We start from the raw sequence: 22,780 nt of genomic DNA, 5'->3' as shown, positions 1-22,780 counted from the left end.
GATCAACCTGCAAATACAATGACAAGAAGTAGTAGGAAAGACGGTGGTGGTGGGTTAATTCTAAGGACCTAATTTTAGTTCAGCAGTTTAGTCTATAGAGATGCATAGTCTTTCTACATTATAACATGCTTTTCATTAAAAAAAAAAAAAAAAAAAACAGCCAAGTCTCACATAACATTAACAAGTTAAAGAATAAAAATTTAATTAGAATTCAGATCTAGGTGAGAGGATATTACCCACAAGTTTGGGAAGATGCGTTCCTCCACAGAACGATGAGCAGGAGTACTCTCTCTTAGGTTAGTATCTCAGCAGTCACTCTACCTTGGAATTTACTGAAAAACTAGCCTTACATAATAAGAAAGGGAAGGCCTTAAGAAACAATAAACTGCTTGTCAGAAGAAATAAGAATCATTTTCACATAGAAAGAGAGCATTGCTGACCAAGGAAGAACATCTAGTTTCATTATAAGAAATATGATAACAAGAGGCCCTTTATGCAATCTTGGTGGGCCCAGAGATCTGATGCATAAGCATAATTCAAGAGTATGCAAGAGATACAGTTGTTGGGTGAGTGAAGGCTTGAAAATCAATAATTTCATTCTGCAAAATCAAGACTTTCAACACATTTTGAGGTTGATACTGATAAACACCCCAACACTTCCCACTGACGTGCCCTGGGATGGGCAGCGGTGATCATAAAGGAATAGAACACATACGCAACTCTTACACATTTTAAAAAGGGTCCCCAGGTGACTGCGACTAGCAGAAGGAAAACATGGTTACTTGGCAGAGTTGTGTATCTTCTACAAGAATTCATATAAGTTACTCACTGAAAAGGAGGGAAAGATGAAGGAGCTCTGAGACCTGTTCCTAGAGTGCATAGTGCCGAGATTCATGGGTTTAAGGACTTGGAGAGCGCACCTAAGAAGTTCACTCTTAGCTTACTCTTTACTATAGCAAGGCCATAATAGCAACAACCCTTAGTTAGTGTAAGAAGACACAGAGGGGAAATTTTGAAACAGGAAAAACCAAGTAAGTGCACTGTTGACTTCAAAGAACACTTAGCAAATACCTACTATGTGTCACCACACAGGTTAGTCCCACAGTCAGGGAGATCATAATCTTTCTTCAAACAAACAAACAAACAAAATGCAAAAAACCTCTGTACATAAAGAACAATACGTGACAGCAATAAATAGCTAGACGGAAAGTGGCCAAGTGCCAAAGAACAAGAAACAGGTAATAAATGCTACATGTAATGAGGAAGGAGAACATTCATCATTGACTTGTATTACTTGGAAATACAAGAATTTGAAAATGAGGCAAGAATAAATTGCAGTTTCGAAAGTCAGACCAGAGAGCAGAGTATTTCAACAGAATATTTTTCTACAGATGTCACATTCACCAGAAAAAGTGTAATGAATTAAAATTTCAGAGGTTCAAATGGTAAACTGTGACATGAAAACAGGCAACATGAAGAGACAATGAGAGACATGCAAAGCTAACACAGCCTCAGCATCCTCAAAAACCCTCCTGGGATTGGCTTCCGTAGCTCCATAAAATGCTGTAACTTCTGCTTCCATGTAAGGCTTCTTTGTTTTTGTTAATTGAAGCCTTCTTATTTCTTGAAAAGTATAGGCTTTTTAGAAGACTGAGTTTAAGTCTGACAACTACTCCCTACTTGTTGAGTAATCTCAGCAAGGGTAAGTGATCCTCAGTTTCTTTAACAAAACAAATAAAAAAATGGAAATAGTAAAATTGCCAATAACCGACTTTTGATGAACCATCTGCACAGCAAGGTATCATAAACCATAAAACTTTATATTATGTATGATCACTTCCTCTTCCACTTCATTTTATGTTCCCAAGGATCAAGAATCACACTGTTATCTACTGTTGGGTCACTGCTATGTAGACAGTGAATGCTTAATAATGTTCATCAAGCGACTACTGCAAACTATTTAATCAGAAGAGTAACAGTTTATATATGTGTGTGTGTGTATATATAATACCAAGTTCTGTGATACGTGTGTAGAACGTGCAAGTTTGTCACATAGGTATACATGTGCCACGGTGGTTTGCTGCACCCATCAACCCGTCATCTACAGTAGGTATTTCTCCTAATGCTATCCTTCCCCTGGACCCCCACCCTCCAACAGGCCCTGGTGTGTGACGTTCCCCTCCCTGTGTCCATGTGTTTTCATTGTTCAACTCCCATTTATGAGTGAGAAAATGCGGTGTTTTTTTTTTCAAGGAACTTTTAAAATTAGAGTGTAACATTTGAGAGAATGCAATATTAGAATGATGTGTATAGAACTTAAATGTACATCCTGAGGGATTTTAACACATACATACTGTGTAATGGCCACAGATCAAAATATTAGAACATTCCCAACATCCAGAAAGTCCTGGGGATCATTTTTAAAAATACAAGTTCCCAAGCCCTGACTCTGGAAATTTTGATGTAATAGATTGGGGTGGACATAGGAGGAAGTTACTGTACTTTTCTAAACTAGCTAAGCACAATGTAAATATTAACAGTCCAGTCAGTTCTAATTTCTGATTACCCCCAACTCAGTATCTGGCCAAGATCACTAAGTTCCCGTAACACCATGAGCTGCACAGTGCTTAAGGGTCAGTAACAGCTTAACTAACAAAATACTTTTTTTAAAAGGACATAAAATAATTCATCCGGTAGAATTATATAAGAAAGGAGAAACTGTCAAATCAAAACCCCCAAAGAAATCTGGCTGAGACTCATGAATCAACACCTGTATTTACAAATGTTCTAGAAGATTATCATATAAGAGAATCTTTACCTTGTCTTTAGCTTGAGAGTTTATTCTTTTAAAAATTTCTAGTGAATAAATTTCTGTAGGTTTCTGCAAATAACTTTAAGGCTGCCTAGCATATCTCAACATGCATCATCATGAAGGTGTTCTCCAGAGAGCTTGTTAAACTAACAACCCAATCCAATGTATTCACTGCATTACAGTAAAGTACAAATGGAACCATAGTTGAACCAAGACAAACTGACAGCAAGAGTAACTGGCAGTAATAATATATCCCAGCTTTGATAATTGGGCAATGTTATAAACAGAGAACTTAGAGTTAAATTTGGTCTGGCAAACTACAACCTATGAAACAATTCAAAACCCAGAACAGGAACATATCAGCACCACACATATATTCTACACTAATTGCACTGTCATCCACACAATTACAGGCAGTTCCAAATCAATTGGGTTAAAATCAATGCAGGAAATTAAGGGCCACTCACAGAAAATGTTTTCAGGTTTCTGCCCACAACAATAAAAATATAACATGGGTAACATTTGGTTACAGGAAACAAAATAGTTTTGAGAGTTGACAGTGAGGGTCAAAGTTCCTTTCTGGACTTTCTGATGCCTGAGAGTGTGGCTGGCGTACGTCCCCATAAATCACTGTAAACTTGGCTCCCATTTTTTACCTTTCTTCTTCTTTCCAAACAACAGGGTAGACAGAGGTAGTAACTAAAGAAACGGATGAGAAAGCCTCTTCATGATTGTGTGTTCTATAGATGAATGTAGTGTGTATGTGTGTGTGTTGACTAGGACTGAGGTTGGGACAATAAATGTATTTCTAAGCACAGAACAATTCAAACCATTATCTTCTAGCCTGTATCAGTGGCAACTGAGTTTGGGTTTATTAATGTCTAAAAAAATTACAAAGTTCTTTGCTTAATACGACAGGTTCTTGGGATTCTGAGCCAGATGATATCAAGATTAACCAACCTGAAATAACTTTTAGCCAATCATCATGAATGCTTTTTGCTTTCTTTTGCTAAAGCAAATTAAATAACTGAATTTTTTCAAGTTTCTTCATTATCCGGAGATATTTATTAACAGACTAACATTTTGCATTTGATATTACATTCAGAGGACTTTTTCCTTAAAAAACATCAAGTGTCAACAATTTAATGTTTGGAGTTTGCGAGTGAATAAAGCCTCTGGTAACTGTGGTTTGTGACTAGAGAAGAGCGAATATTCTACCTCTTCTTCTAGGGATGTTTCTATTCTTGTATTAAAGGTGTCATACATAATGTAGCACTGTGGATCACATTTGCAATTCCACATGAAAGCCATGAAACTATATTCTTCAGCTGTATTCCCAACAAGTAAAAATTGTTACAGCATTTGCAATATGGTAGTAGATTTTCCCAGGGAAACAGTATTATTGACTGCAGCCCTATAAAGTTGAAGACATGGGTCAAATCTGCATACTCACTTCACTGTAACCCGCAAAAACAGGAGTAGATGAAGATACCCCATTAACTATCAACACCCACATTTCAAAATGAAGTACCAGAATTATTATATTTTTTCCAGTCTCCTATAGAGTTACTGAGCATGCCAAAAAACTCAGGTCTACCTACTTATGTAGTGGTTAATCCCATCAGCTAGTTGAAGACTACAACTCGAGGAGGAAGTCGAGAATGGTGGTTTGGAGGATAGCTGCATTCAGCTTTTCATGCACTCAAACCCCAAACTCCACAGCTGAGTAAATAGAGAAAAATAACATTTCTTCTTAACCTTGAAATAGAGATCAACAATCTACTCTGAAAAGTTTTGTTAAACTAGCTGTGATGACTGGTTATTTTTGGCTTCTGGTTTCACTAGCCCTCACTGGCTGCAGTCAAATCATGTGCTAAAAATCTTCAACACAGATAATAGCACATCAATTAGAAAAAATAGACTATCAAGGAGTTGGTCAGCTAAAAATTGCCAGAAGTGCAATAATCAAATATTCTACTATCAGTCCTTTCACAGTAACTGCAAAACATTAATACACAAAAATAGCCATTCCTTTTGTAGATTTATAACACTTCAATTTTCTTAATTAACATGACATTTACATAAAAGTATCTAATTATTTATCAACTAAAGGCACTGTGGGCTAATTAAAAATGTACCATCCTTTTTTAACCAGCTTGTCAATTCCACTCTATCATAATCTGTACACTGTTTTCCTTTGCAGCATGTCACTTTTCCAAGCTCACAGTTCTAAAGGTAATTTTGGACAACAAATTAAAGAGCTGCAATTCTCTCCTCTCTGTAGAGATTCAGAATATCTTTTCTTTTCCTCCTAAGCCTCCCTGGGCAGAGAGAGATTCAGGATATCTTATTAAGAATTTCTTGAAGAGGCTTCTTCTTAAAAAAATAAAAAAGGACAAAATAAACCTCAAGAAATCTATGCAATGGAGATAGTGAAATAAACTACACTGTTTCCTGATGTGTCCATGTTTAGAATGCAAAATTATCTTCAAAAAATTCAAATAATATATATTTCTTGAGCAGTAAAATATTCCTTCTTTAGCCTTCAATATAAACACAGAGATTTAAAATAGCAAAGAATTGACAGTATTTAATGAGTATCCAGTACATAGCAGAAGGCACAAGAAAAGTCATCTCTTCAGAAAACCCTAATCTCCAACCTCACCCTAAACCTGGAGTTCCTGAATTGTTTTAATCAGAAAGGACACACCTATCTGTCGATATAATTGAGTTTGAAAAGCACCATTGATTAAAAACAAGGATACATAAAGATATAATGAATTGTAATCCAAGTTTACAGAAATTCTTCAACACAAATAATAGCCCTCTTATTTCTCCAAATGAAACTTCCAAATTAAACCATTTACAAAGCTTTTTACGGAATCTAAGTGTTAATCTCCCAGAGTTAGAAGTTCTAATCCTAACTCAGTACATGATCTTTCACACTATTTAGATCCAAATTAGTAATTTCTGAGAAGGGAATTTTCAAAGTGGGTCAGAAGTTGCAACTGGTAGCTTATCTATTTTGTTAATAAGGGCTTCTTTCTCAACAAAATCTTACTACCACTCCACCTTAACTCCCCTAAACAATTACAGGCATATCTTGGAGATATTATGGGTTTGGTTCCAGACCATCGCAATAAAGTAAATACAGCAATAAAGTTTGAGTTGCACAAATTTTTTGGCTTCTCAATGCATATATAAGTTATATTGATACTATGTTGTAGACTCTATTAAGTGTGCAACTGCATGATGTCTAAAAATGTACATACCTTGATTTAAAAAAAACTCTATTTCTAAAAAAAATGCTAAGGATCATCTGAGTCTTCAGTGATTCATACTCTTCTTGCTAGTGAAGGATCTTACTTCAATGTTGATGGCTGCTAACTGATCAGGTAGGTGGTGGTAGCTGCTGAAAAATGGGGTGCCTGCAGCAATTTCTTAAAAAAAGAAAACGAGGCCAGGCGCAGTGGCTCACATCTGTAATCCCAGCACTTTGGGAGGCCGAGGGAGGTGGATCACAAGGTCAAGAGATTGAGGACCATCCTGGCTAACACGGTGAAACCCCGTCTCTACTAAAAATACAAAAAATTAGCTGGGTGTGGTGGCATGCACCTGTAGTCTCAGCTACTTGGGAGGCTGAGGCAGGAGAATGGCGTGAACCTGGGAAGTGGAGGTTGCAGTGAGCCAAGATTGTGCCACTACACTACAGGCTGGGCGACAGAGCGAGACTCTGTCTCAAAAAACAAAACTAAACAAACAAAAAAACAACTCTGCCACGTCAACTGACTCTTCCTTTTACAAAACATTTATCTGTAGTAATGCTGTTTGACAGCATTTTACCCACAGGACTTCTTTCAAAATTGAAGTCAATCCTCTCAAACTCTGCTCTTGTTTTATCAACTAAGTTTATGTAATATTCTAGATCCTTTGTTGCCATTTCAATAATGTTCACAGCATCTTCACCAGGAGTAGATTCCATCTCAAGAAACCACTTTCCTTTGCTCAATCATACGAAGCAGCTCCTCATCCATTAAAGTTTTATAACGAGATTGCAACAATTCAGTCAACTCATCAGGCTCCACTTTTAATTCTACTCCTCTTGTGATTTCCACCACATCTGCAATTATTTTCTCTGCCCAAGTCTTGAACCCCTCAAAATCATCCATGAGGGTTAGAATCAACTTCTTCCAAACTTCTGTTAATGTTGATAATTTTGACCTTTTCCCATGAATCACAAATGGTCTTCGTGGCATCTAGAATGGTGAGTCCTTTCCAGATGATCTTCCATTTACTTCGGCAGATCCATGAGAGGAATCAGCATCTATGGCAGCTATAGCCTTGTAAAATGTATTTCTCAGATAATTATGACTTAAAAGTCAAAGTTACTCCTTAATCCATGGGCTACAGAATCAATGCTGTGTTACCAGGCATAGAAACATAAATTTCCTTGTACTCCTCTATCAGAGCTCTTGGGTGACAAGATGTATTGTCAATGACCAGTAGTATTTTGAAAGGAGTATTTTTTTTTCTCAGCAGTAGGTCTATACAGTAGGCTTAAAATATTCAGTGAATGATGCTATAAACAGATGTGTAGTCATCCAGGCTTTGTTGTTCCATTTACAAAACACAGGCAGAGTGGATGCAGAAGAATTCTTAACGGCCCTAGGATTTTCAGAAGGGTAAATAAGCACTGGCTTCCACTTAAAATCACTAGCTACATTAGCTCCTAAAAGAGGGTCATACTGTCCTTTGAAGCCAGGGACTGACTTTTCCTCCTGTAAGTCCTGGATGGCATCTTCTTCCAATAGAAGGTTATTTCGGCTATTTCGAAAATCTGCTGTTTAGTGTAGTCACTTTCATCAGCGATATTAGCTAGGTATTTTTGGCAACTTGCTACAGCTTTCTACATCAGCAACTGCTGCTTCACTGTGCACTTTTATGGAGATGGCTTCTTTTCTTAGCCTCATGAACCAATCTCCACTAACTCCAAGCTTTTCTTCTGTAACTTCTTTACCAGCACAGCAGTCCTCAACTTTTCTGTCTTGAGAACTTTTAACACTTAAAAATTACTGAGGACACTAAAAAACTTTTGTTTATGTGGTTTATATCATTGATATTTATCCCATGTGAAATTATAACTTGATAAAAATTATGTTTTCATTTAAAATTAAAATAATTACACTTCAACATAAAAACTTTCTCTTTTATGAAAAATAACTGCAACTTAAAAAATAGTGAGAGTGGCCTGGCTTAAAGGAAGATACTTGGATTTTCATGTCTATATCTGTATTTAATGTTTATATGAATACGAAGAAAGCCCACTACTACATAAATATGTAGTTGGAAAAGGAAAGATCTCATGGATGCCCTGAGAGGTACCTGGGGACCTCTATAGGTCTCTGGACCACATTTGAGAACCACTGGTACAGAACCAGTGACCCTAAAGGTTAATATAAGATCCAATTTCCCCATACTCCTTACATGCCAACTGACTTATTTCTAGTCTTGCAGAAATCAACTGATGTACTAAGTGTAAATAACAGTAAAAGGGTTTCCCAGTCTCAACAAAATGTGAATATTTAAGTAAATAAAGGCAAGGGATAGTGGAATAAACTAGTCAAAATTTCAAACCATGACATTCCATTTCTGCTATGTATATAAGAAGAGTAAAAACATGTTTCATGGAACTCTCAAAGGATTCTGGGTCAGCAGTTACATATGTTCAATTTTAGTTTTTCAGATGTAATCTCTCACCTAGAATCCTATACCTTTCCATATGTTAAGATGCTGACAAACGCTTACCACCGATACTTCAAAATGTGATAAAGCCCAACAGCAATTAACAGTGACATTCTAAGACATCACCACTCTCTTGGGGATAAAAATAGAATAATCGCCATTTTGTTAGAGGTCAAAATACCACCTGGCTAATAAAATCATTACCAATTTTAGACACTGTTTTGTTTTTCTCTTGTGACAAAGCATATTTAATATGAACACAAAATCAGGGGCTGTCACCTCTCCAATTTAGGCTTCACTTCTGACTATTTACAGGCTTAACTAAGGCCCAATTTCTACATTTGCATCATTTGCATTTTACCATCAACACAACCATGATTCTCATAACATTAATAGAGACACCACTCAGCACTGGAAGAGATTTTTTTTTTGTTTTTTCAAACACAGTTCAGCTAGCAAGAGTATTCTCATAAATCTCAGCCTGCAGCAGCTACTGAAAAAAGGCTGCAATGCTTTCCTTAGAAAGGGAAATGACCGGTGCATGTTCTTCCTAAGAGGCTTCAGGAAAAATAAAAAAATTTAAAAAAGACATCTATTCAGGCCACAGGTACTGTTCCATGGACTTGTAAAAACAACTTGGAACACAGGTGCCCTTCTCCTCTGCCTCTCTGCTGAGCCTCTCCCATAGTTAGCTGTACCACAGCTGCAACATGATGAGTGACACTAAATGGAAATTACCTTAGTCCAACCGTCTTGCTTTACAGACAGAAGTGAACACTGTCAGGTCTTAATAATAGGATCTCTCTTTGCAACTAATAGTTGAAAATGTCACAATTTCAATTGTGTAGTGAGGGGGTTATACTGATATTTTAGAATTTTAAAAATTCCTCACTAAGGTGGCATCCTATTGTTTTCATTAAACCTATAGAATCACCTTTTTGACGGATCAAAAAGTGAGATGGTTTATAAAAGTAACAGAGGCCATGAATACAAAATGTACAGTTACATAGTCATTTTTTGGCACTGGCAGCTCTGAATTTTCAGAAAGAAGTTCACAAGCACAATTAAAATATATTTATGTAAGCTTAAAATGGCTGCTTCAACACATTCACATATCATTATTTTTTTTCTAGCCAAACATTTTTGTCATAAATAAAGCTTAGATTTAATTTAAAATCAGCACAGTGTCACATACTACTTGTAACTAGACAAAATAAAAATATGACAAGTGCAAGAGCTAAAGCTGTGTGAAGTGTGCTTGTTTACCATGACCTTTACTTTCACAGAGAAGGACAGAGCATTTAATTTAATAAGAACATTTAAAGAAATTCATATTGGGCGCAGGGGGGCCAGTGATGATGTTGCTTCAAAACCTAGTTTGAGTATCAGTAATTGTATAATCTCACATGTGACTGAGGTAATCTTTTGGGAAACTAACCTTTTAGATTTGCAGATTTCTTAAGGGACCTTTGAAAATAAGTATTAAAAGCTTGCTAGTATTCTGTCTTGCAAAGGGGAATCTTGAAGAGGGAAATTTAGGTGATAAATACTAACAAGCAAAAATGGTTATTTTACAACAGGCAAGTGCCTATTTGTACAGAAGAAAGAGACAGAGACAGAGAGAGAGAGAGAAACAGAAAAGATTCCCATTATTCAAAAAGTTTGAGATGAATTGTTACCACCACAAAGCATCCAAATCTTCAAAATTTGGTAGGGATACTGCCTTTTTTGAGTTGCTTTGTCTTGCGGTTATTGTATGGCACAGAAAATTATAAAAGAATATTAAGTAGTTATTCAAAAATCAGGCACAGGCAATGAGAGGCCCTTTCTTTAATGTATCAAAACACATAAAGTACGTTTCTAAAAGTAAGAAAAATTAAAAACAAAACTTTTCCTAAATATTTAAATCAGTAACCATTTATTGCGTACTATGCTAGCAGTGTGCTAGGTGTTCTGGGACAGAGCAAAGTAGCATAAAATAAAGACTCTGCTAATTTGGTGCTTAGTCTCTAAACTTGTGCAGAGATGACATTGTCTTGTCAAGAACATAGAAGAAGATTTGAATAAATGAAGACAAACTATATTCCTTTATGAGAAGACCCAAAAGTGTATCAAAATGTTAAATTTTCTTAAATAAATCTATATATTCAATATAATTCAAATCAGAAGATACTGATACATACTATAAAGCTATATTTCAGTTTCAGAAATATACAGGTTGACCAATAAAACAAAATAAAGAGCCTAGGAACAGATGTATGTTTATGTAATAGTATTAGCATTTTAAACCAGGACTATTCAATGAATGGTTTTTGCATAACTAGTTATGCACTTGGAAAAAAAATAATAAAGGTAAATCTCTATGCCTTAAATACAAAATAAATCCCAGATGGGCTCAAGAGCTAATGATAGAAAAAGATAAACTATGAAAGTATTTAAACACATATAGAAAAATATTTTTATAACTATGATTCAGACAGCCTTCTAAGAAAGACAGAAAGCTAGAAGACAAAAGACCAACAGATTTAAATCAAAATTTAAAAAATTTTCATGAATACAAGGCACCTAAATGAAAATTAAAAGCCAAGTAACATACCAAAAGAAACTGGCAATATATGTAACAAATACTCATCCAGAATTTGTTACATATTTTAAAAAATAAAGAATTCGTACAAATCAGTAAGAAAAAAATAGCTAATAAAAAATAAATAAGCAAAGAACACCACTGACAGACCAATTACTGGAGACTCATCAATTGCTAACAAACATATAAAACAATGCTCAATCTCACCATCAGGAGATGTCTGGAAAACACAAGTTAAAATGAGCTATTCTTTTGCCCAACTTACCAAAATAAATAAATAAAAAGGAACAAACAAACAAAGAAAACAACCCACCTAATGTTGGTAATGCTGTGGTAAACAATCACTCTCAAACATCATTCTTAGGAATAGAAAGTCATACAGTCATTTTGGAAGTTAATATTGCCATGCAAATCAAAATTTTAAATATACATATTCTCTGACTTGTTAGTTCCTCTTCTATGTATTTATCATGGAAAAATAACATATGCACCATTAGCCATGTACAAAAATGTTTAGTTGACATGGCTTATAATAGTGAAATATTAAAAACAGCCTCCAGAGAAGAGAGTAGAGAAAAGGATGATAAGGGCAATATGGAATATTATACAGAAGTAAGGCAGATCTCCATGCGTAGACTTGGAAAGATCTCTGAAATATGTTAAGTTAAAAAGCAAGTTACAAAACAATATATATATAGTACGCTCTCGTTTATATAAAAATAAAATCTTTTTTTTTTTTTTGAGACGGTTTCATTCTTGTTGCCCAGGCTGGAATGCAATGGCATGATCTCAGCTCACTGCAACCTTCGCCTGCCGGGTTCAAGTGATTCTCCTGCCTCAGCCTCCCGAGTAGCTGGGATTACAGGCACCTGCCACCACGGCAGGCTAATTTTTGTATTTTTAGTAGAGGCGGGGTTTCACCATGTTGACCAGGTTAGTCTCGAACTCCTGAACTGGTGTTCCGCCCGCCTCAGCCTCCCAAAGTGCTAGGATTACAGGCGCAAGCCACCGCGCCCGGCCAAAATAAAATCTTGTATGTAAACATGTACACAGCTGCATAGAAAAAATACAACCCAAAATGAAAAAAACTGGTTATTTCTGTAAAAAGTAGGAATTGGGTGGTGGTGATTGATGGTGGTGACATTAGAATATTTTCATGTTCTAGTCTATCTAAACCTGTGTCTTTGTAATTCAAAAACTGAGAATGTAGTCATGCTTTACTTGCATACTTAAAAATAGGACTAAAAGTTATGAAAAAGAAAAGCAAGCCAGAAAATGAGTAACTTAAAAATCATGGTTTTGCTTTAAATCTGGTTCATATTTTGACTACAAATGGAAGGTCAGATGACACTACCAGTACTTAAACAAGTTCCTACCCAACTGACATTATGGAACAGAAAGAATTTCTATAAGAAAACACTTCTGAACTGCTCAAGTCCTGTATTTGGACAGAGATTAACTTAATGATCTCACACAATGATTTTTGAGAAATTATGGCTCTTCAAAACAGCATATAACTGTACATTATCATATTGTACTGCAAAGTATCAATCTTTTCAGAACACAGCCCTAATGAAAGCAGCATGCTTTGCAGAACCAGTTTCAGGATAAACAAATAAATGCACTGGGAAAAAAAAACACCATTAAATTAAAATCAAAAGAGACATTTAAAGTTTGGGCATTCTTCATTATGGGAAAGAATCTTCCACTTTGAGACTATTATATATCAGAAAAACTCCATCTGTTGTATAATTATCTCTGATAAACGGCCTGATGCTTTGAGCTTCATTAGAGAAAAGGGAAGAGAAAGACACACACAGAGAGAACTGTAAATAAATCTCCCCACCATATTTCACTTAAAACCAGCTCAGCAGGAAATCATAAAATATTTTTTAATAGGCAATATTTTCTAAATGCTTTACTAGAAGAAACCAGCCTGTTTTGCCCAATATCTGGCCTCCTGAAGTAGGCATAGTCTGAAAAAGGGAACACTGGTTTCATTTAGAGATTATTAGAAATTTAACTGGTAAAAACAAACAAATCAGAAGTTTAGCCGCTTGGTGGCAGTGATACTAAATTTCCAGGGAACAGATTAAGGCTTGTCAGACAGAAATGAAGATATGTAGCCAATGACACCCAATGGATGTTCAAAGACCCAGGGGCAGTCTAGCAAGGACCTCTGTTAAAAGGCACTACCATTTTTTAAAAATCCCTGAGGGAGCTACGATATCACCAGAAACCAGTTTCCAAGGAAACGATGGAAATCTCTGTTCAACCAAATTAATTTAACCAGAGGTGGAGTATGTTCTCAAATTTCTATTTTGGGAATCAGTGTCATATTAAAGGAAAATCCAGTCAGCACCTGGAAATGAAGCTTTAGTCATAAAAATCCTCACTAACATGCCAGTTAATATGGTTCTCACTTTTTCTGTATATTTTATTTTGCTACAACAAAAGTATGTCTTGGGTGGATGCAGTAGAGAAGAGTAGGAAAAAAACCAGAGTCCCGTATTATAGATGCAAAAGGCCCAGAGCTGAGTTGTGGCCCTGTCTTGGGACTTCAGGAGGGTCACTATCTAAACCTCCCCTTTTCATCTATAGAATAGGAAGGAGAATATTTGCCTTACCTATGCTGCATACTATCAAGATGATCCTAGGAACATGTGTACCAAAGTACTCCATAAAACAGGGGTTTACAAATTTTTTCTGTAATAGGCCATTGGGTCTCCACAGCAACTAGCCAATTCTGCTATTGTAGCACAGAAGCAGCCACAGACAATACATTAACAAATGAGTGGGGTTGTGTTCCAATCAAACTTTACCTATAAACACGGAATTTGGAATTTCATGTAATTCCCACATTTCACAAAATATTATTTGATTTTTTTCAGTTGTTTAAAAGTGTAAAAATCATTCTCAGCTTGTGGGCAGCACAAAAACAGGTGATAGGCTGGATTTGGCCTGTTGGCTATAGTTTGTCAACCCCTGTTGTAAACTATAGTTTTTATGTAAGAGCTGGTTGCTATTTAATTCTCAGTATGCGCCTCCACAGAGCTCAGAAGACTGCTTTGTATGAGATAGGTACTCTCTAACTGCTAGTTTAGAATATCAGACTATTTGAAAACAAGTCCATTTCTTGCCATTAGTTTTCCCTAGCAACAGGTATCAGTTCTCTTCCTCTCCTGCCTAGAAAGAAATAGATCAGCCATGACCCCTCCAACACCTCCATTTCCATCCATTATACTAGTGGGATTGGAAGAAAAATCCAAAAACTCAGGTAGACATGTACATTAAAAGGTTCCCAAACCAGTCATAAATAGGGATGCTCAAGCCTTTAAAAGCATAACAACAGAAAAGCTGACTTGTATAAAGAGATGAGGGCATTTCCTCATCTTGTGAGAAGTCATCTGTCTGTACTTAAGAACAATAAAACAACAACTGATTCCAGCATTCTAACTACAACCTGGCACTATCCTTTCTCTCTGCAAAAGTTAGGTCAAAAAACATAACTACAAACTACATGTATTCTCCCTTAGAAAAAATCTGGAAACTGGGAGAACAGTAAATAGGCAGTGGCAAAAGCAGAAAGAAATGTTTTCTTCTTTTTAAGAGTTTGTCCAACACACCTTCCACTGTATAGCCTAATTTGCATGCAATGTCCTTTAGACCATAAATCATGATAGAGAATGGCAGCTATGGTGTGGTGGCAGAGTCAGTCCCTTGGAGCCAGAATGCTCTGTGATCTTGGGCAAGATAATCATCCTGTGCCTCCATCTTCACACCTGTGAAATAGATACAATAGGAGTACCTGCCTTACAGGGTAATTACGAAGATGAAGTAGGTTAATACAGCTGATCCTTGAACAAGACCAATTTGAACTGTGTGGGTCCACTTAGACACACATTTTTTTTCAACCAAATACAGATGGAAAATATAGTACTGCCCACATATATGGAGGGCCAACTTTTCATGTAAGTGGGTTCCACAGGGCTGACTGTGAGACCTGAGTATGCGCCGAATCCCCTGTGTATAATGAGGGATGACTGTGCATATAAAGTACTTGGAACAGTGCCTGGTACTAAGTATACTTGTTGTGACCTGTTATATTATAGCATTTAAATGCTGTAACAAGTCCTTTAGTCACTATTTGAATTTTGTTTACATTATTTTTGGAAAAGGCTTCCAATGGCTAAGCTCCATGCACTCTTCTGCAGACACACACAGTTTGGGACAGGGAGACATATGTTTACGTTCAGATAGAGAAATATCACTTAGAGCTTTTGGATATCTGCTTTATTTATCTGCAGGGAAGTGTATTAAGAAATTTTTTTGGGTAAAAATTAGTCCTGTTTCTAAGTTTTACATACTTCCATCAATAGTTATTGCTCTATCTGCAGTCTTTTCAAAAGAAAATGTACCCAGACTCTCACTACTTTCTGTTGATATGTTCATAGTTCAAGTTCATGTTGATAGTAAGAAGGTGAAAATAGATTTAAGCAATATCAATTTTCTTGTCTATTAGGGGGAAAAAAAAAACTTTCACAAGCCCCCAACAAAATGTAGCACTCCTAGCTCTATGCAGTAACAATGGATCCATAACTACTAAATAGTTTACAAATTTCATGGTACTTGGATCTGGCATCCCAAATCCATTTTCCAACAACTGTTACATCTTACTTCTCCACATCTCTTTAGGGGAAGCTAAGAAGAAATCCACAGATGAAATTCTGGTCCCTTGAAGATACTAAAATATCAACATAGGCAATCTCCTGCTGCCTCTTCCGTCATCCTTTGTCACCTTGGCAGATCACAGCTAAAAAAATTTGCAAGACGTAGATGGATCAGGCTGTCTAGTGTCTCACCTGGGTCTTCACTGCTACTAGGCAATCACTTTAACTCCCACTGATTTTTAAAGCATCCACCCTGACAGCTCTTAACAAACCCAGGGTACTTGTCTTACCCCATATTCTCAACCCCCAAATCTGGCACATATCTCCTCACACTAGCACAGCTGCTTTCAACCTAGGTGAGGGAGCAAAGCTGACCTGAAAAAGCTTTGCAAATAACATGCCTGTTAACCACTACTTGCTACTTCCTCCCTTCCATCCCAAAATTCTTACCCACTTGTTTGGGAGAACAAACCAGACTCCCAGGGAGAGACATATGTAGTCAAAAAGGTGACCTCCTTGTGTATTAAGACTAATCTTATTCATTTCTATACTCAGCACTTAACTTAGTGTCTAATATATAGCAGGCACTCAGCAAAGATTGCTAAATGAATATACAAACCACTGAAACCGTTTATTAAATAGTTTATTTAGGTAATCCATCTTATGATCACTAAATCCAAGTGCCTCTTTGTCAGTTTACAGCCTCAGTAGCATTTTCATAATATTGTGACAATATCTTATAGTGACTGAAAACATAGGCTCTGGATCCAAATTCGTGTGTTACAGCATGGGCTTCACTGCCTTGCAATAGCTCTATAACTTTGGGGAGAAAGTTAATGAACCTCTCTAAGCTTTAGTGTCCTCATCTGTAAAAAACAAGTATAATAAAAGCACCTACCCTAATAGGCTGTATTGAAAATTAAATGTTACCGCATCTAAAGAACCTTGAAGACTGTCTAGAATATAGCAAATGTTTCATAAATATGAGCTAATATTATTATTATCTAAACTGAAATCTGTTCCTTGGCTTTTGTGACCTTGCCCACTATCATTCTCCTCCTGACTTCTTCAGTTGCCTCCTCTAGCCTTTTTGCTCCTTAAGTGCAGAAATTTCACTCACAGGTCTATTCTCATTGCTTTTCTTTTCTTTCTTTTTTTTTTTTGTTTGAGACGGAGTCTCACTCTGTTGCCAGGCTGGACTGCAGTGGCGTGATCTCAGCTCACTGCAACTTCACCTCCTAGGTTCAAGCGATTTCCCTGCCTCAGCCTCCCAAGTAGCTAGGACTACAGGTGCATGCCACCATGTTCGGTTAATTTTTGTATTTTTTGTAGAGACGGGGTTTCACCATGTTGGCCAGGACGGTCTTGATCTCTTGACCTCGTGATCCGCCTGCCTCAGTCTCCAAAAATGCTGGGATTACAGGCATGAGCCACCGTGCCCAGCCCTCCCTGCTTTTCTTTACTCTCACCCTTGGCAACCTCATTTAACACCTATGGCTTAAACTTTCATCTCCATGTGGATAAAGCCAATCTTGACTTCTCTCCTCTGAGCTCCAACTCAACCTGCCCAGCTGCATACAACACAAACTTAAGTCATCACCATATCTCCAATTGGCAAATCTCATTTCCCTAGATCTGTAGAAGCTTGAGGAATTAGGAAAGAGATTAGCTTCAGAGAGTATAAGTCTAAGAGAAACATACAATGGTTCAAAGCAATGATGTCACCAAAAAGAGAGAAAGGAAATGAAGCTAGTAGAACTAGACATCCTTAATCAGGCTGAAGGTATTAATATTGAAAAAACAAAAAACAAAAAAAAACCCATAGCAGTCTACAGTGGCCGAAACTGGCTAGTAACTTGCTTATGATGTGGATTTCCACATATCTTAATGACAGGAAGAGAAAGCATCCCTCTTGCCCACACAAATATTCTTCTCTGTGACAGTTGTGTTTCACATTGTGAATTAACTGATTAAAAGTATGAACTCTGAAGCCAAATGCCTAAATTTTTGAATACCGGTTCTGGTATCTACTAGTTTGTGACCACAGTCAAATTATTTAATCTTTTTGTGTCTAATTCCTCATCTATGGAATGAGTATAATGACAGTATCTACCTCATTGGGTTATCACGAGAAACAATGAGAAAATATGCATGTAGAATAATGGCTCATTTATAAAGTGCTCAATAAATAGTAGCTGCTGTTATCTCAGCCTCACATGCATTTTGGCGGCTTGAATTGGTTTGTGATGGCCTGATCCTGGTATGCAAGAATCCAATCCAGTTTCCATCAGATGAGATCCTGACCAACCTTTTCCTTAGACCAGGAGTTCTTAACCCAAGGGCCATAATAAGCTGTAGAGAAATTCTATGCAAAATTGGTTATAAATGGATGGTGCATATTTTTCTAAGACAAGGGGCCATAGCTGTCATCAGCTCCTCAATAAGTACATGACCTTGAATAGATTTTTGAAAACAAAACAAATCTACTGCCTTAGCATGACCACTACCATTTTCACCGTTTTTTTTTTCTCCTCTTACATGATTTCTACACCTGCTTTGGCCTCTATTCAATAACTTATAACATTTTAAAAATTCTCTCTTTGCAATGTTATTCCTGTTTAATCCTTTCCATTTTCAATACAACCAAGGTTACTTCTCCAAAGGACTGTAATAATATCACTTCCTCTGCTCAAAAATATGGCTATTGTCTCAAGTCCAAATAGCTTAGCTGGACATTTAAGCCTCTATGTCTTGGCCACAACTTACCCTTCTAGCCTTGTCCTTCATTCTCCTCCATAAATGGCCCTAAGACAGTCATTTGCCATTGAGAAACTTCATGCAGCTTTCCTTCCACAGCTCATTCTACTCTGTCTAGTAGGTCTCTTCACCACCTTCTATCCATCTTTACCACTTCCTCAGTAAGTCAATATCCTTCAACAGTTGCTGTCTTTAATATGTAAGGACCAACATGGGTGTATGCAAACATGTATCAGGGTTTGTCAAACTCAGCATTACTGGCATTGTGAGCTGAATGATTTTTTGTTGCAGAAGACTGTCCTATATGATGTAAGACATTCAGCAGCATCTCTGGCCTCCAGACACTATCAAATGTTCTGGGGCTGTGGGGTGGGAGATCACTCCTGGTTGATAACCACCGATAAACTATAACAAATATATTTAATTTCCCCTTCAAATTCTTTGAGGACAAGGACTATGACCTTGCTTATTTTATATTCTCAATATTACCAAATACAGTAGTTTATGATAGATTTAGATATTTGTTTTCTGCTAACCTTTCCAAAGTTAGTATACAGAACACAGAGACCAGGTCTCACAAGGCTGCAGTGTAATGGTGAGACCACAGTCAGTCCACTGTAACCCTGAACTCTTGGGCTCAAGAGATCCTCCTGCCTCAGCTTCCCAAGCAGCTGGGACCATAACACACACCACCACATCTGGCTAATTTTTTTTTTTTAGGTAGAGAAAAGACTCTCACCATGTTGTCTAGGCTGGTCTCAAACTCCTGGCCTCAAGCAATCCTCCTGCCTTGGCCAAGCAGAGCTTTTAAAAGGCAAAAATTGCTATGTTATGATATCCCTATAATTTTCAACAAATACTATCAGTTATAGTTGTGCCCTAAAAGAGATGTATGTTTCGCATACCACCAGGGATGGGGGATAGAGGGAAAGAGATGTTATGTTATGACATTATAAAAATTACGTAGACAATGGGCCAGGCATGGTGGCTCACGCCTGTAATCCCAGCACTTTGGGAGACGGAGGCGGGTAGATCATTTGAGGTCAGGAGTTCGAGACCAGCTTGGCCAACATGGCAAGATCCTGTCTCTACTAAAAATATAAAAATTAGTCAGGCATGGTGGCAGGCACCTGTAATCCCAGCTACTCCGGAGGCTGAGGCAGGAGAATGGCATAAACCTGGGAGGCGGAGCTTGCAGTGAGCTGAGATCCGGCCACTGCACTCCAGCCCGGGCGACAGAGCGAGACTCCGTCTCAAAAATAAAATAAAATAAAAAATATCCTATGTCCTATGAAGTATAGTGTTTTCTCAGTTAAATGCTTAGAAACAGTCAAGGCCCAGTTAGTGACAGAGGTAAAGTTTCAATCTAAGGCTCCTAAATTAGGGTTTTAGGGTTAGAATCCCTTACTGGTCCCTTGCTGCACATTAGAAATCCACTGCAGAGTTAAAAATAACAGATCCCTGGGTCTCCCTCCAGATGAATTAAATGAGAATGAGGGAATGATGCTAAAGATTAAAATTGTTTTAAAAACCTCCAGTGGATTCTAATGTGCAGACATAGGTGAGAGCCACTGCTCTCCAGACTGGTTCAAAACTTCATGTACTCTGACAGTATAGAAGGCTATTTCTTCAAGAATGGCTGAAACTTATTCTCTAACTTGCTGAGCTTGGGCCTTGTATGTGAACACTTATCTTGAATAAAAAGAAGTGCTGTTTTTTCTGGGGTTAGGCATTACCAAGATGCTCATCTAAGGTTCTTAGGCTGCTCTCTCTACCACCTCTAAGAAGCCAGGCACTTACACTCCTCTTACTCGGTGAAGTTACATTCAGTTCTGTCGGAAGCGGCTGCTGGCTGGGACTAAGAGTTGGCGTGGTTATCGAGGTATTGTTGTTGTCACTGGTGGTCTCTTCGGAAAACAAATCTGATTGGCTGTTACTTGTACTTGGAGCGGAATCATCATCTGGTTGTTTCTTTTGAAAATCTGAAGAAAAACAGAAAACGAGCTTAATTAAGGAGTTCACAGTCTCTAAGGATTAGAAAACAACGGAAGTTGGTACAAAAATTAAATGCAACAACAGCAATAATAAAGACTGATCTGGGTGTTTAAAAAACCATGGGAGTAAAACACTGGTCAAAAACGTTTAAGATTAGTGGAAAGTGACTAGAGTTAAAAGTTTTCCAAGGTCCCATTCAGAAGAATGCAAACATACTGATTTTAACGTTCTGTGCAAAGCCAAAGATGCATGTTAAATATTTAAGAGTAATCAGAAGGAAAAAGGGAATAAACAACAGTTTTTCAAACTTTTTAGAAGGAAAGGTCATAAGGAAAAAGGCAGCAGAGAAAACAGCAGAGTAAACAGAAAACACATAACAAGATGGTAGAAATAAGTATAAATATGTCAGTAATGGTAATAAACAGACTGAACTTTTCAGCTAAAAGACAGAATCTTTGGACTGAAGTCCAGTTATATTCAATTTATAAGGGACATACTAAAAACACAAATATGAGAGGATAAACAAAATGTTAAAGTATATTTAGTCCTTGAACGTCATGGGTTTGAACCGTGTGGGTCCACTTGTATGCGGATTTTTTTCAACCAAATGCAGATCAAAAATACAATGTTCACAGGATGCAAAAATCATATATGGAAGGCCTACTTTCCATATACCATGGTTCTGCAGTGCAGACTGATAAACCTGAGTATGCACAGATTTTGGTATATGCAGGGGAGTCCTGTAGCCAATCCCACAAGTATAACACAATTGTATATATATAAAAAAAAGTACCTGGCAAAAAAATATAAGCGAACACGCAGGGCACAGTAGCTCACACCTATAATCCCAGCATTTCTGAAGACTGCAGTGGGCGGACTACTTGAGGCCTGAAGTTTGAGACGAGCGTGAGCAACACAGCAAGACCTCATCTCTAAAAAAGTTTTAAAAAATTAGCTGAGGGTGGTGGCGCACACCTGTAGTCTCAGCTACTTGGTAGTATCTCTTGAGTCCAGGAGTAAGAAAGAAAGAGGAAAGGGAAGGGGAAAAGGCAGGGGAAGGGGAATGGAAAGGGGAAGGGGAAGGGGAAGGGGAAGGGAGGACAAGACAGGACAGGACAGGGCAAGACAGGAACAGAGAAAGGAGAGGGAGAGGAGAAACGGGAGGGGAGGGAGAGAGAGAGAGGAGAGGAGGAAAAAAAAGAATGAAGAAAGGAAAAGGAAAGGAAAAGAAAAACGGGAGGGGAGGGGATGAACAGAAAGCTAGTATGGCTACAGTACTGTCAGAATATGTAGACTTTAAGTCAAAAGCATTATTAGGGGTGAAGAGGATCATAAAATAGTAAAAGAGTCTTCTCCAACGCCACAAAATACTGCCCTCCCTTAATATACAAGGGAGATTGGTTTCAGAACTCCCGCATATACTCAGGTTCCACAGTCAGCCCTACTGAACCAGCGTATATTAAATACTGGTCCTCCATATACACAGGTTTAGCATCCCATATTTTCAATCCGGGTTTGGTTGAAAAGCTTCATATAAGCAGGCATACAAAGTTCAAACTCATTTTGTTCCAGGGCCAACTGTACTTAAAGTAAAAATGGTTATATTCACAAGAAACTGACAAATTTCCTACAGGGGATGATTTTAATATAACTCTCACACAAAATAATTAATAAGCATACAAAGACCACATATCCAACAATTAGATAATGAATTATTTTCTTTTTTTCTTTTCTTTTTTTTTTTTTTTTGAGACAGAGTCTCACTCTGTTGGCCAGGCTGGAGTGTAGTGGCACGATCTCAGCTCACTGCAACCTCCGTCTTCCAGGCTCAAGCAATTCTCCTGCCTTAGCCCCCAAGTAGCTGGGATTACAGATGTGTGCCGCCACACCCAGCTAATTTTTGTATTTTTAGTAGAGATAGGGTTTCACCATGTTGGCCAGGATGATCACGAACTCCTGACCTCAGGTGATCCGCCTGCCTCAGCCTCCCAAAGTGCTGGGATTACAGGCATGAGCCACCGTGCCCGGCCAAATAAATTATTTTCAAACACATGGAATATTTATAAAAGCTGATTAAAACCTGGCTAAATCTTGACCACATATCAGAACACAAAGCAAAAGTCTCAACAAATGCCAAAGAATTACTAAGATACAGACAATATTACCTGATCATAGGGCAACTGAGTTAAAAACTGCTGAGAAAAAAATTTATATTTGGAA

The 22,780-nt window shown here is 37.5% G+C and overlaps 1 protein-coding gene across 1 annotated transcript in view; it reads right to left on the bottom strand.

Annotated features, from left to right (window-relative positions):
* ZFAND3 (zinc finger AN1-type containing 3) overlaps positions 1-22,780 on the bottom strand; it is a 340,799-nt gene that overhangs the window by 71,071 nt on the left and 246,948 nt on the right. Inside the window, exons 3-4 of the mRNA XM_033217040.1 lie at positions 20,368-20,547; positions 8,666-8,668 (exon numbers count right to left, since the gene is read on the bottom strand). Of these exons, the coding sequence (XP_033072931.1) occupies positions 8,666-8,668; positions 20,368-20,547 (183 nt within the window). The remainder of the gene's footprint in view (positions 1-8,665; positions 8,669-20,367; positions 20,548-22,780) is intronic.

This window comes from Trachypithecus francoisi, unplaced genomic scaffold, assembly GCF_009764315.1.
Source record: "Trachypithecus francoisi isolate TF-2019V2 unplaced genomic scaffold, Tfra_2.0 Lachesis_group10, whole genome shotgun sequence".
In the NCBI taxonomy this organism is placed as follows: Eukaryota; Metazoa; Chordata; class Mammalia; order Primates; family Cercopithecidae; genus Trachypithecus; species Trachypithecus francoisi.
Note: the sequence above shows the minus strand (reverse complement) of the source record. Positions and strands in the feature narration are given on the sequence as shown.